Source organism: Malaya genurostris, chromosome 3 (genome assembly GCF_030247185.1).
Source record: "Malaya genurostris strain Urasoe2022 chromosome 3, Malgen_1.1, whole genome shotgun sequence".
NCBI lineage: Eukaryota > Metazoa > Arthropoda > Insecta > Diptera > Culicidae > Malaya > Malaya genurostris.
In genome coordinates, this window is record NC_080572.1 from 20,087,816 (window position 1) to 20,100,930 (window position 13,115).

At 35.0% G+C, this 13,115-nt stretch overlaps 1 protein-coding gene across 5 annotated transcripts in view; it reads right to left on the reverse strand.

The window, feature by feature from the left end:
* Window positions 1-495: 495 nt before the first annotated feature.
* Window positions 496-13,115, reverse strand: part of LOC131437382 (MOXD1 homolog 2-like) — a 299,407-nt gene continuing 286,787 nt past the window's right edge. For all 5 annotated transcript variants that reach the window (XM_058606685.1, XM_058606684.1, XM_058606683.1 and 2 more), the window contains one exon: window positions 496-8,521. In XM_058606685.1, coding sequence (XP_058462668.1) covers window positions 8,141-8,521 — 381 coding nt within the window. In that variant the 3' untranslated portion in view covers window positions 496-8,140. The remainder of the gene's footprint in view (window positions 8,522-13,115) is intronic.

Here is a 13,115-nt window from a genome sequence, read left to right on the forward strand (position 1 = left end):
TAGCACTATTTATTCAATGCAGATGATTACCGTACCTGAGCGCTTATTATTCACTGGGTAAACATGCTGCTGCCACCAGGCGGCAATCGAAAGCATACTGTGACTTAGGAATAACTTCTCTGGTGCCGGCGGTAGCGTAGCTAAACGGATCACGACTAGCTGCGCCTACCGAAGTTAATGGGGCGGCATGGTTGGTAATTTGTAGTTCGTAACTGATTAATCATATCTGAAGTAAGGCGGTAGGAAACATAATAATACAATACAGTGTATCTAGTTTAAAAAACTAGCGACGAGTAGTTTGCGTTTCAAATTTATTGGATTATTCGTTGAACCAGAAGCGTAATGATTTCTCAGTAGCTCGTATAGATTATTGCATAACTGCATATTTGAACAGCAAGGAATATAGCTGAATAGCTGTGAAAAGTAAGTTGAAATCTATCTCAAAGATGGTAACTATTATTTGGATGTTTCGGATGCACTAGAACTTAAGCCTACTACTTTGATATCTAAATTTATTTTCGTATTGCTTTTTCCACATGTTTCCATTTAGGGTTTCAGTTTTACAACAGTTTTTTTGTGGATTACATCAAGTTTTTTCACAATTTTTCACATTTCCCTCTTAACTTTCTAGTCTTCATGAGCGTCGGATGTTTCCGACCTTCCATCTGTGATTTTATTTTGATTAGTCATCATAATTGTTCTTTTTTATACATCACACTATTTTGGGAACTGCTACTAGCTTAACGGTAAATTTCCACGACTATGATTAGTTACGTTTGGACTTTTCTCTACTGTTTCTGCACAAAACATTGTTCTAATTTTCACATTGTCTGATTTGGTCTAACTCCTTTTAAAATGCACTAACAATGCCTCAAAGCAAAAATCAAACCCTTATGCTCGAATAACTATCAATTTCTTTTCAACTCGAGCATTACTAAATTCGCTCCATTCTGTAATCTAGATCCGTTGCGTCCAGGACATGGACTTGTTAAAAACGAATCATAACACCCAGTTGAATTCAATTTAATTTACTTTTTACATTTTTTTGAATTCAGTATTCGAGAATAGAAGTGACAACGGTTTCCTTAGGAACCAGAAAAAAATCAAAACAGCACAGGTAGACTTAAACTATTTAAGCTTTCGTTCTCGTTTTATGTTTGATATTTGATAATGGTTTCATCTATTTTTCATCTTTTTTAGTGTTTGCTCGTCTCTGCTATTATTTAATCGCATTTCTCTGTGCAAATAGTAGTAGTAGTAGTTGTTGTTGTTGTTGTGATAGTAGCTCGATTGCAGGTTGTAGAAGTACAGGTGTATTTTGTTTCGCGCGGTTTTTCAATATTTATTTAATTATTTAATTTTATGACTGCTCACTAATGGGTTTTTCCATGTCCTAATTCTTTGATTTCAGTTTGGTTATCAACTTGAAGGCGCTAAATTCTGTAGAACATGTATTATTGGATGGACATTTTTCTGCTTTTCTTTGCTCTAGCTAGATTATGAGACACTGAAAGAGGTAGGATTTTTGAAAGGGGAATAGGACACCCAGAATTTAAAACAGGACTGCTGGTTCTCGGTGCTAGGTAATAAAGCAATAACATGTTTTGAAATCCTACTATTTTGGTTTTTGATAGCTTAACGAAACAAAGTTTTTTCAATTAAATGAAATTAGATTGAGCATATACTAAGACATGTTTCATTTCTTCGCAATTCCTTGTTGATGGAATGTTAGACTACGGTCTCGAATGTTTTTACTGAGTACTTGTTCATTGAAAAAGTACAAAAAGTATTAGGTCCGGAGCACAAAAGTTGTTTTGAAGCAAGGTGCAAGATATTGGGAAAATCAAAAGGGTAAAACGATCGGTGTGCTCTTTTTTCGGTGATGCTATGTGCTACACAATGTATTTTATTTTTAATTCATTCTATCCATCAAATTTCGTGACTGATTTCTGAAGTTAGCTTTTCCTCTGATCACTACAATAGTACACTATAAACGTATTTACAACCACTTAATGTTCATTATTTATTTAGTTTTAATTTACGGTATCACATTTGCATATACTTTTCTTCCTTCTTCTGTGTTCTCTTATTCTCGATTGTTTCTACCTCTAGCAAAAAATATATAAAATAAAGTTTATAGTTCTTTGCTTGTTTGTTCTTTTGCTTGTTTTTATCTCCTTCTCGACTAATTCCATAACGATTATTACTGCCAATAGTACAACCGTGCATTCATTTTTTTGCTCTGCCTGAAACTCGCCTAGCAAATCCCCAGTACCGTATCGGCCAGAAAATTTTGAAATTGATTTCACTTTGGGTATATGCCACTAATACAAGATTCATTGCTTGGGAAGAAAACGTGCGCATTTACAATTTGTTTCATATTTTGAAACTAGGAAAAAAAAATTCACAATCAAAACCATGTTGAAAGGAATGACAGCTGCATGTTACAAAAAACAATATCAATATAATAATATTTAATTATTAAATCTTCTTTTTCTCCTTTTTTCATGAATATAAAGCTATAGGTATAGCATTCGCTCCAACTTTGGAAACTCAAACTTTTTCCGAGGCCCGTAGAGCGAGTGTCACATACCAATCGATTCAGCTCGATGGACTGAGCAAATATCCATGGGTGTATGTGTGTGTGTTGTCAATTAATGGTCTCCTCGGCAACCTGAACGGCTGTTTACTTTTTGAGTTACACAATATTTAATTTGGAAATTTCCAGATTTTTTTACAAAATCTGTCCCAATTATGTTTGTAAAAAAATATGTTTTGAGCAAGGATGCAAACTGCCTCCCATTTTTATTACTGTAGTCTGCTTACCCACATCTACCTTTTTTAATTTTTCTTACTGTACCGCGTTGATGCATCCAAACTAAAATTCTATTACAGTAGGCGAGCGAAGCAGTATCGCGTAAAAAACTACGGCTGGAATCATAGCCGTTCGAAGTAGGTAGAAATTATATTTTTCCACATTTTACTGCCTCCTTGTTCGCGCTACTGTACCACAAAAAAAGTAGCTCGTGGCGGTAGAAAAAAGTACTTTGCCGTTGTAGAAAAGTGTACATAAGTGCGATAGAAAATGTACTTTACGGTAGGCGCTGCACATTGCCTATTTCGTTCGTTATTTTGAAGATGACTTTCACGTATTCGCACGTGTGACTAGTCAATGAATGCTTTAAGGGCTTGTTGGTTGGACAAGTAAACTGAACTCGGCTATACTGGTTACCGTTTTCCTATTCGGGAAGCCTAAAAAGTAATGGTCACAGAAGATTTCAAAAATGAAACTAACATCGATATCTTTGAGGTGGTTAGATCGCTTCTCGCAGTCTTCGAATCAAATAGAAGGGCCCTTCGTTCGGAAATAATAATTTATTCGTTCTCCGGTGTGAAATAATTTTAACCGTTATATAAATGAAGATAAAAAAATCATTTTTTTTGGTATTTAGATCGAATTAAAGTTTTTAGATTGAGTGAAAGATTTCCATTTTCCGCATTTCGAAATGTTTTGATTTAATGTAAAAAATGTGATTCTGCATTTCGAACAAGTGATGTTTTTTGTATGGAAAGCTCAAACTTCATCGAAATACACAATAGGAATGACTTGTGCGACTCCGTACATCTTCAGTACATAATCAATTTTTACTTTAGGAATTTACCAGTCTGGCGACAGTTAACTTCCATCATTGCTACAAAACAAATCATTTATATGCTTATACTACTTTGGCCAAATCAAAATAGCCTTACCTAGGGTTCTAATAATCACAGTATCATCTTTATTAAATTGCGCATTTATGCCCACTACATGACGGCCATATCGGGTCGCAGAGTCGACTTTAATGCATATTAATCGACCTTGCATTTCAGCTGCAATTTTTTCCCTAATATTTGTTGCGCATTGTTCAATATGACGAGAGATATTGTCTCGATTGATTTTAAATTTAAGTGCTTCGCAAATTGGATCTAGCAGTTCTCGAAAACCTTCCCATTCAACGGCGCATAGGGGCAAGTGATGAAGTGATACCATTTTTACCAAAGATTCAACCACAGCTTGTCTGTCGAGTGCTATTGATGTTTTAAGAATTTTCCTTTTCTTTTCTGGTGCATATCCTTGCTTCAGTAGTCCGTATTCCAGAGGCTTTTACGGATGCACATTTCGTAAATGCTTAACAAAATTTCCGGGATCATAACTACTTCTTAATTTTTTGTACGTGCAGATTCGAGTAGAATCGATGTTACAAATTATATAATCATCTTCACACTTATAACAATCATTGGCTATGTCCCGATAAAAACGCTTTATTTTCGATGAATCAGTCATTTTTCACGATCACGAATTGCTTTGAAAAAAAAAAAACGATTTTGGGAGCAACAACGTTCACTGCTAATGAAGGGAAAAAAAATGACAAGTCGACGTAACCATTTCATAAGGTCACAAAAGTAAATTGTTTCTCTTTGTTTACTTTTTCATCTGCTAAAATCTAATCAGTACGTTTCAATGCAGCAAAGCATTGAATTCTTCATTTAAAAAGGGCCTTGAAAACAAATAATTCATTACACCATTCGGGAAGATCATCAAGAATATCAAACGATCTACTATTTAAATAAAATATAATCTGGTCTTGAAAAATACAAAAAAGTCGTCAACACATAATGTTTATATATTAAATAACTAGTAATCATTTGTTAACGTTCAATGTAAACACGTGCGCTACCATTTTGAGCGAACAATGTAAAGTACAGCGGTAGAATACTTTTTTTTCGACGGCGGTAGAAAGCTATATTACATTTTTAAAAGCGGCGGTAGCTTTGAGCAAATGTATCGCCCAGCCTACTGTAGAATGCTGTAAACCTAAGAAAGAGTAGAATGAAGCAGAACAAAATGTATTTTTACCTTCACCGTTCTCATCGTCGCTGGTACACTCTCTAGAGTAAATGTATCTACCAGCAGTTGTAGCAGGCGGTAGCACTCAGAGTGTGTAGAATGTAGGGAAAGAAATGTATTTTACCGGTACCGTTCGCATCACTGGTTTTGAGACTATGATTTCAAACGGTAATGAGTATCCAACAAGTTGTAGATCGTTAAAACCTGTTCATTTTTAACGGACCTATCGATATTTTTGTGTAAGCGACTTCTCCTCCAATTACAGCAGTAGGAGATTTGATCGCTACGTGATAAAGCGATGCTTTTGAGCAAAGTGAAATGCGATTATTAGTACTGTTGTATGCAATTGTTTTCAAGAATCAAATTTACTGCCTCGTTTCGATTTCAGTATTATTTTTGGAAACATAATCGTTTGAATATGCCATATGTATTAGAACGATGCAGTATTGTCGAATTCAAAACAATTTCATATTTGTACTGATTTAAGCTTCCTACAGCAATAACTGCTGGAAAAACAGAACTTCTTACCAATTGACAAGTAATTTCACGAAATTTTCTCGAGATGGCTTAACGGATTTCTACGAACTTAGATTCATATGAAAAATCCTATGCTCCCATACAAGTTTCCTGAATTTCATTCGTATCCGACTGCTGGTTCCGGAACTACAGTATGATATGTGATATGTGAAATGAAAATTTAATAATGTCACTCATTTTCCTCGTAGATTCAAATGAAAAGTTTTAAGACCCCATAAAAACTTCTTGCTTTTAACCAGATCTGACTTCCGGTTTTGGAGATAATGTAAAAATATCAATAACACATAAAATAATCGGATTTGTAAATTTTGATAGTCGATTACGAAATAAAATTATTTCAGTTTTTACGGTATACAGTTTTCCATCTCGGAGGGTACCAAAAATTTTTATTAGAACGCACTACGATTTTTCACAGATGGCTACATTTATTTTCAAAAATTTCGAATGAAATGAAATGATTTACAATCCCTTAAGTGAGTTTAACTGAGTTCAGTTACACCGATATCCGAACTCCGGTTCCGAAATTATAGATAATAGAGGAGCTCAATCGTTTCCCAGAAGAAGGCCTTTTGGCTCCATACAAAATTGAAAAATTTTATCTGATTCTGGAATTCCAGGTGATGTGTTTTTGATATTCAAATCGTTGTAGAAGATGACGATACTAAAAAAAACTTTAAATGTGGGGTTAAAACTATTCCAATTTATTCGTCATATTAATTTATCGCTATACGAACCGTTTTGGATTATGCTGGTCCCCGAATATCAATTATAGATGTACCATAAATAATTACCAAAAATTCCAAAGTGGAACATCTCATGGAATGCTTATAAAGATAGATTCAAAGAAATAGTTTTATGGTTTCATACAATTTTGCTCGTCGATCCGAACCCCTTTTCCTCATGACAAGCCACGCGTGAGCTATTCCAGTTCAACAAATTGATAGATAATAAATTTTCAATCAAATATTTAGCATGGACCCGAACGATATGGGGATATTGCTTAAAACTCCGTTCATATTAGTTCGGTTACCTCTATGGAATATAATGTTGAAAAATTGGAAATAATGCTGAAAAATTTAGCAAATTTCTCTTCAACCACAACCCGTTATTGATAGCGGGTTGTTTGACTACAGTTAAGACTTCTTTCGAGTCACGTATCCCTGTTTTATGTTACTTTTTCAAACTTACACCCGCATCTCGACTGCACACATGTGATTTCGCAACATATTACGCTTTCCCCAGGCTACCTCCTCAAATTGCTTCATCACGTGAAATCACACATTTTTTTGCTACAGGAGGAGTACCCTCAGGGCCTAACAAATTATGAGGGTATCTGTTCGTGTTGCATATAGTCAAACAGTCCTCATACCACCGGTTACGTAAGTAGATCGTAAAGAGCTGACACAGTTTCCTTCCTTTCGCTAGAAAAAAAATTATCTCATTTTCCTCATAAATTTCAGATTGTTTCTTTCTGTGCTTTTCAGCTGGCTGGCAGGTTCATGATTGTCTCTCGCTTTAGGTTACTTTTTCTTGCGCTTCTTTTCACTTCATACAGGCGGAAAACATATTGGTAACATATTCACCATTTTTGTAGTTCACTCCTCGAATGTTCGGTGAATCCTGTAAGAGTTTTTCAACCATCCTACTATACCTTAAATTTCGGTAGAAGTATTGAGGATTCTTCACTTTCTCTATTGATGAACTACCGAGGAAAACTTTGCTTTTATAAAATTCTGTTATACAGACTCTCTTTTTTTCCACCCTCTATCTCTCTCTTCCTAAAGATATTGTAATAAAGCGGGTAAAATGGAAACCTACGACGTCACTCCACGGACACGAGATCGTCTTTTTTTCACCTTCATACAGGAAACAGCAGAAACAAGAAAACAGTGTGTATAGATGCTTTAACAAAAATTAGTCCAGTTTTGCCATCTCACTACTGACTAGACTACAGAGTACGGCTTAATTTCTTAGTTCAACAACACTTGAATTTACATCTGTGTTATGTGTAGATGCTTCACTAGAGGTCCTTTCCAAGACTGTTGCAGCGTGTAAAAATACAATTTACAAACGGCGCTGCCGCTTCAGGTTACACACAGTGGACAAATAGGACTGTTACCTACAAAACACTTTATCCCTAGATCCGACTCGACTTAACTTTTGCCATTATAAAAGTATGTTCATTAAAGTTATCGTACTGAGAACTATTCTCAGCGACTTCTGGATCGTTATTAATACTACTTTTTATTTCACCCTTTCGATTATTTCAGGGTGGCTTTTTGCTTAAGGTTATGGACTCTATCTGCGTCTCTTTCTCGTTAACGGATCATTGCTTTGTACAAAAGCAAATAAAACAGTCAAAAAGGAAAGTTTCGAGGGATTTTCTCCATGGCAAAATATTTTTTTCCATCATCTTACTTCTCTCTGAACTATTTACACAATTTCCTCGTCTTCTGTTCTTGGTCCTTCACGGATGACGACCCCTTCGCTAGAGGACGCAGAAAAATTTCATCAGAACCTCGTTTTTTTACTGGTACACCAGTTTCCACAGTCAGTGTGCAATTTGTTGTCTACTTATTGCTAAATAGTTCCAAACCCTTCTACCACTCGCCTCGTTAAATACGAACATACATAAAAAGGGGTAGAAAAGTACCAACTTTCCAAAACCAGAAAGCAGATGCTCACATATCAACCCGACCCGATCATAGCACAAACCTAGGCGTCGCCGGCATGTACTATCCGAAACGCATTCAGGAAGATGATGAACAGCAGATACGCCATCATCATCTGACTCCGGATACCGCCCATCGAAGCTCCACTCAGTCCCATCGTTTCAGTGGCCGAACTGCGTGACACTTTGCTCCGAGCAGCACCCTCTATCACGTTGTTGTCGTCCAGTTCGTCGTCCTCCACCTGCGGCAGGTCGACATTCGCTTCCGATTCGGTGACGTAGCGGTTCCGATTCTGGAAGTATACGTTGGCAACGTTCAGACCCCCGGAAGCGGTACCGACCGGCGACCGGTTGAAGCTGCACGATTTCGCCAGTTTGTACGTTTTGGTAATGTTCGGTGCATAGCCGTCTAGGCTCTCAGTGCCCTGAAATGAATATTTGAAAGAGGTGTTATTTGCTGTTGAAATTTAAAAGTAGGAATATTGAAAGTAAAAAGAATCTCGGAAGTTTAGTTCCTGGATTGAATTTCTCGAATAATAATTTCATTTGATTAACTGACTTATCTATGAGAATCAAGTGAATATCTAAACCCATAATAATTTCTTTTAAATCAATGTGTGCATGTACAACTATATCTCAAAAATCATATAAGAAAAGTCATTCAGATACATTATGGGTACCGAAAAACTAGGAGTAGGTAATGTCACAGACATAGCCGCGAAATTGAGAGATCTATTCAAGAAAATAAGACCACTATTTCTTGTGCCTCCGGAATCGGAAACTTGGAACCAGGATATCCAGAACCAGTTTGTTTGGCCGTCTTCTGATAATGAATATCGAATGGAGTAGTTTTGGGGTTAGTTAGTTTTCTTTTTCGTTTTGCCTTTCTCATATAGAAAGGTTATGCAATCACTGTGAAAACCAACTTTTAAGCCGAGGCCCGGAGGGCCGAGTGTCATATACCATTCGACTCAGTTCGTCGAGTATGCAAAATGTCTGTGTGTGTGTATGTGTGTGTATGTGCGTATGTGTGTGTATGTGCGTATGTGTGTATGTAACGTTTTTTTCCATAAACTTAGATTCCAATCAATGGTCTTACGGTTCTTTACAAAATCTATGAATTTCTGCTGTATCCGACTTCAGCAGATTCCGGAATTATAAGATGATTAATGATATAAACATCCCAGTTTCAAATTACTTACTCGATTTTCTCAGAGATGACGTGACCGATTTTAACAAACTTTGAATTTTTTTCATTTTCAAATGAATGGTCTTATGGTCCCATACAAAACTTCTGAATTTCATTTGGATCCGGCTTCCGGTTCCGGAATTATAGCGTAAAGTGTGTAAAAACTTTTATACCATCACTTAGAGGGGCGAAACAAAGAACGAAAAAAAATTGATGCTGACCCGAAAAGTACTACACTTATTAGTAGACGGCCAAACGACTTGATTTCGGCTATTCTGGTTCCCAGTTTCCGATTCCGGAGGCACAGGAAATAGTGGTTATGTTTTCTCAAATGGATCTCACTCACTTTTCTCAGTGATGGTTTCTCAAATTTTCACACATTTAGGTTTTAATGGAAGGTCCTGTGGGCTTGTACGGAATTCCTGAATTTCATCCAGATCCGACATCGGGTTCTGGAATTATACGGTAAAAACGTGAAAAAATTCTAAATCGGCCAAAAAACTACTGCAATCGGCAGTCATTATCAGTAAACGGTTAACTGAACCGATTCCGGTTAATCCTTCAAGAATCGAAGAAAACTATTTTGAAGAATACCACAGTATTATATATGATGAGGTTTTTTGTTTCGGCCCTGTAATGGTATAATTTTTTTTTACAAACTTTACTCTATAATTCCGGAACCGGAATTCGGATCCAAATGGAATTAAGAAGTTTTGTATGGAACCATAAGACCAGTCACGTACCCAGAGGGGGGGCCCGAGGGGCCCAGGCCCCTCCCGAAATCAAAAACAGATATTTAATTATTCAGAAAATCTCAGACATGTTACAGAAAAAACAAGACAGTAAATGTAAAGAAATGTAATACAATAACAGTTCCAGTGAAAAAGTTTAAAGTGTCTGTTAAAAACACCCGTAAAAGGCACACCGAGAATTAGGTACGTCAGCAATCTTCAGTAACATTATTTTTCATCTTTGGGCCCCTCCCGAAACGAAATCCTGGGTACGGGCCTGCATAAGACCATTCATTTGAATCAAAATTTGTTGAAATCGGTAACGCCATACATTTTTACGTTAATCACCTTATAATTCCGGAACCGGAAGTCTGATACAAATGAAATTTGGAAGTTTTGTGAAGGACCCTGAGACCATTCATTTGAAAAAGTTTTTGAAAATCGGTCACGTCATCTCTGAAAAAATCAGTACACATATTTTGATATTTTTGCACAATTTACCAATCATTCCGAAACTGGAAGTCAGCCTCAAACATATCTCAGGAATTTGAATATAAGTTTGTGAAAATCGGTTCAGCCATTTCCGAGAAAAGTTAGTTCAAAAGAACGTTACATACACACATACGCACATACCCACACAGCCATTTTGCGTACTCGACAAACTGAATCGAATGTTATATGATATTCGCTCCTCCGGGCCTTGGCTCAAAAGTCGGTTTTCACAGTGATTGCATAACCTTTCTATATGAGAAAGGCAAAAACATCAGTCTATTTAGAACAATGTACCACACAAACTGATATTTCTCTTTTGAATTTTCGCTCAACGACAACAAAGAAAAATGCTTTTGCGTTTTGCAACAATGACCGTTTTCCTAAGAATGTACTATGCCTCTTAAATGCTTGTATCATTTGTGTTCCATTAAAAATTGGCGGTCCTGATGACTGCAACAAACCGAATTTGTTGTTTAGAGTTCATAGAAAATTGAATAGAAACACACTGTTAATAATTATTACATTTAATGGGAATGGGTGTAACAAAGATTTTCTATTTAAGTCACCTTAGAGGCTTTGTTATTCTTAGACTTTTTTGCCGTGCTTCCACAGTAGACTCAAAACGCTTCCAAAAAATTGGCTTTTTTTTATCTAAGACAAGTTCCTTAAAAAATGTTTATTTTGATCGCAACAAACTCCAATCAGATTGCACAGATTTATTTTCAGACGATTTTCACAAACTTAGATTCAAATGAAAGGTCTTGTAGTCCCATACAAAATTCCTGAATATTATTTGGATCCGACTTCCGGTTCCGGAGTTATGGGGTAAAATGTGCAAAAAAATTAAAATATGTGTTCTATTTTTTCTCATAGATGGCGTGACCGTGGCGTTCAAATGAAAGGTCATGTGGTCCCACATGTAATTCCTGAATTTCATCCGGATCCGATTTCCGAATCCGGAAATATAGGGTAAAGTGTATTAAAACTTTTATACCATCACTGAGAAGGGCGAAACACCGTAAAAAGTTTTCTAAATCAACTTCAAATCTTCTCCAATTGATAGTTTTCATCAGTAGACGGTCAAACAAACCGATTTCGGTTATTCTTTTAAGAATCGAAGAATATTATTTTGAAGAATACCACAGTATTATATATGATAGTATGATTGATATGAGAAAGGCATCAGTACACCACTAGGTGGATTAAAACAGGTTTTTTACTTTTAATTTATGACTTCTGGTCAGTCAGTAATTATTTAGTAAATTTCTGACATATCAGAGACTCGGATGATTCGCATCGCTAAGTTCGACTCCTCTGGTGAAGATAGGTTTAGATGCTAGAAACCATCTTCTTATCTAAATGAACCTTGTTACGTCGATTTTTTCCGCACTTTATCTTCAAATCCATACTCCTTCTTTAGTACGATGGCTCTACATTTTTCATATTCTTTTTCCTCTCACAATCTCTATTTAGTTTGATATTGTTAAAATATCGAAAGATAAAATGAATTCAAGTTACCATTCTTTTAAATACTGTGTTCATTGACTTCTACATGAACACTGCCTTCGTTTAATAGTTGTATTAACAGACGGCTATATATACACTGAGGTCTTTTTTTATGCGGTCTTTTTTTATGCGGTTTTTTTTTACGCGACTTTTTTTATGCGAATTTTCAGAGTTATGCGGTTTGCCCTTCTGCGGTCTTTTTTTATGCGAAGTTTCAGAGTTATGCGGTTTTTTTTAATGCGAATTTTCAGAGTTATGCGGTTTTTTTTATGCGAATTTTCAGAGTTATGCGGTTTTTTTTATGCGGTTTTTTTTATGCGGTACGTAAATTCGCATAAAAAAAGACTTCAGTGCTGAGGTCTTTTTTTATGCGGTCTTTTTTTATGCGGTTTTTTTTTACGCGACTTTTTTTATGCGAATTTTCAGAGTTATGCGGTTTTTTTTTATGCGGAGTTTCAGAGTTACGCGGTTTTTTTTTATGCGAATTTTCAGAGTTATGCGGTTTGCCCTTCTGCGGTCTTTTTTTTATGCGAAGTTTCAGAGTTATGCGGTTTTTTTTATGCGAATTTTCAGAGTTATGCGGTTTTTTTTTTATGCGAATTTTCAGAGTTATGCGGTTTTTTTTTATGCGGTTTTTTTTATGCGGTACGTAAATTCGCATAAAAAAAGACTTCAGTGTATATATATATATATATATATATATATATATATATATATATATATATATATATATATATATATATATATATATATATATATATATATATATATATATATATATATATATATATATATATATATATATATATATATATATATATATATATATATATATATATATATTTATATATATATATATATATATATATATATATATATATATATATATATATATATATATATATATATATATATATATATATATATATATATATATATATATTTATATATATATATATTTATATATATATATATATATATATATATATATATATATATATATATATATATATATATATATATATATATATATATATATATATATATAGAGAGAGAGAGAGAGAGAGAGAGAGAGAGAGAGAGAGATATGCAGTTCGGGAA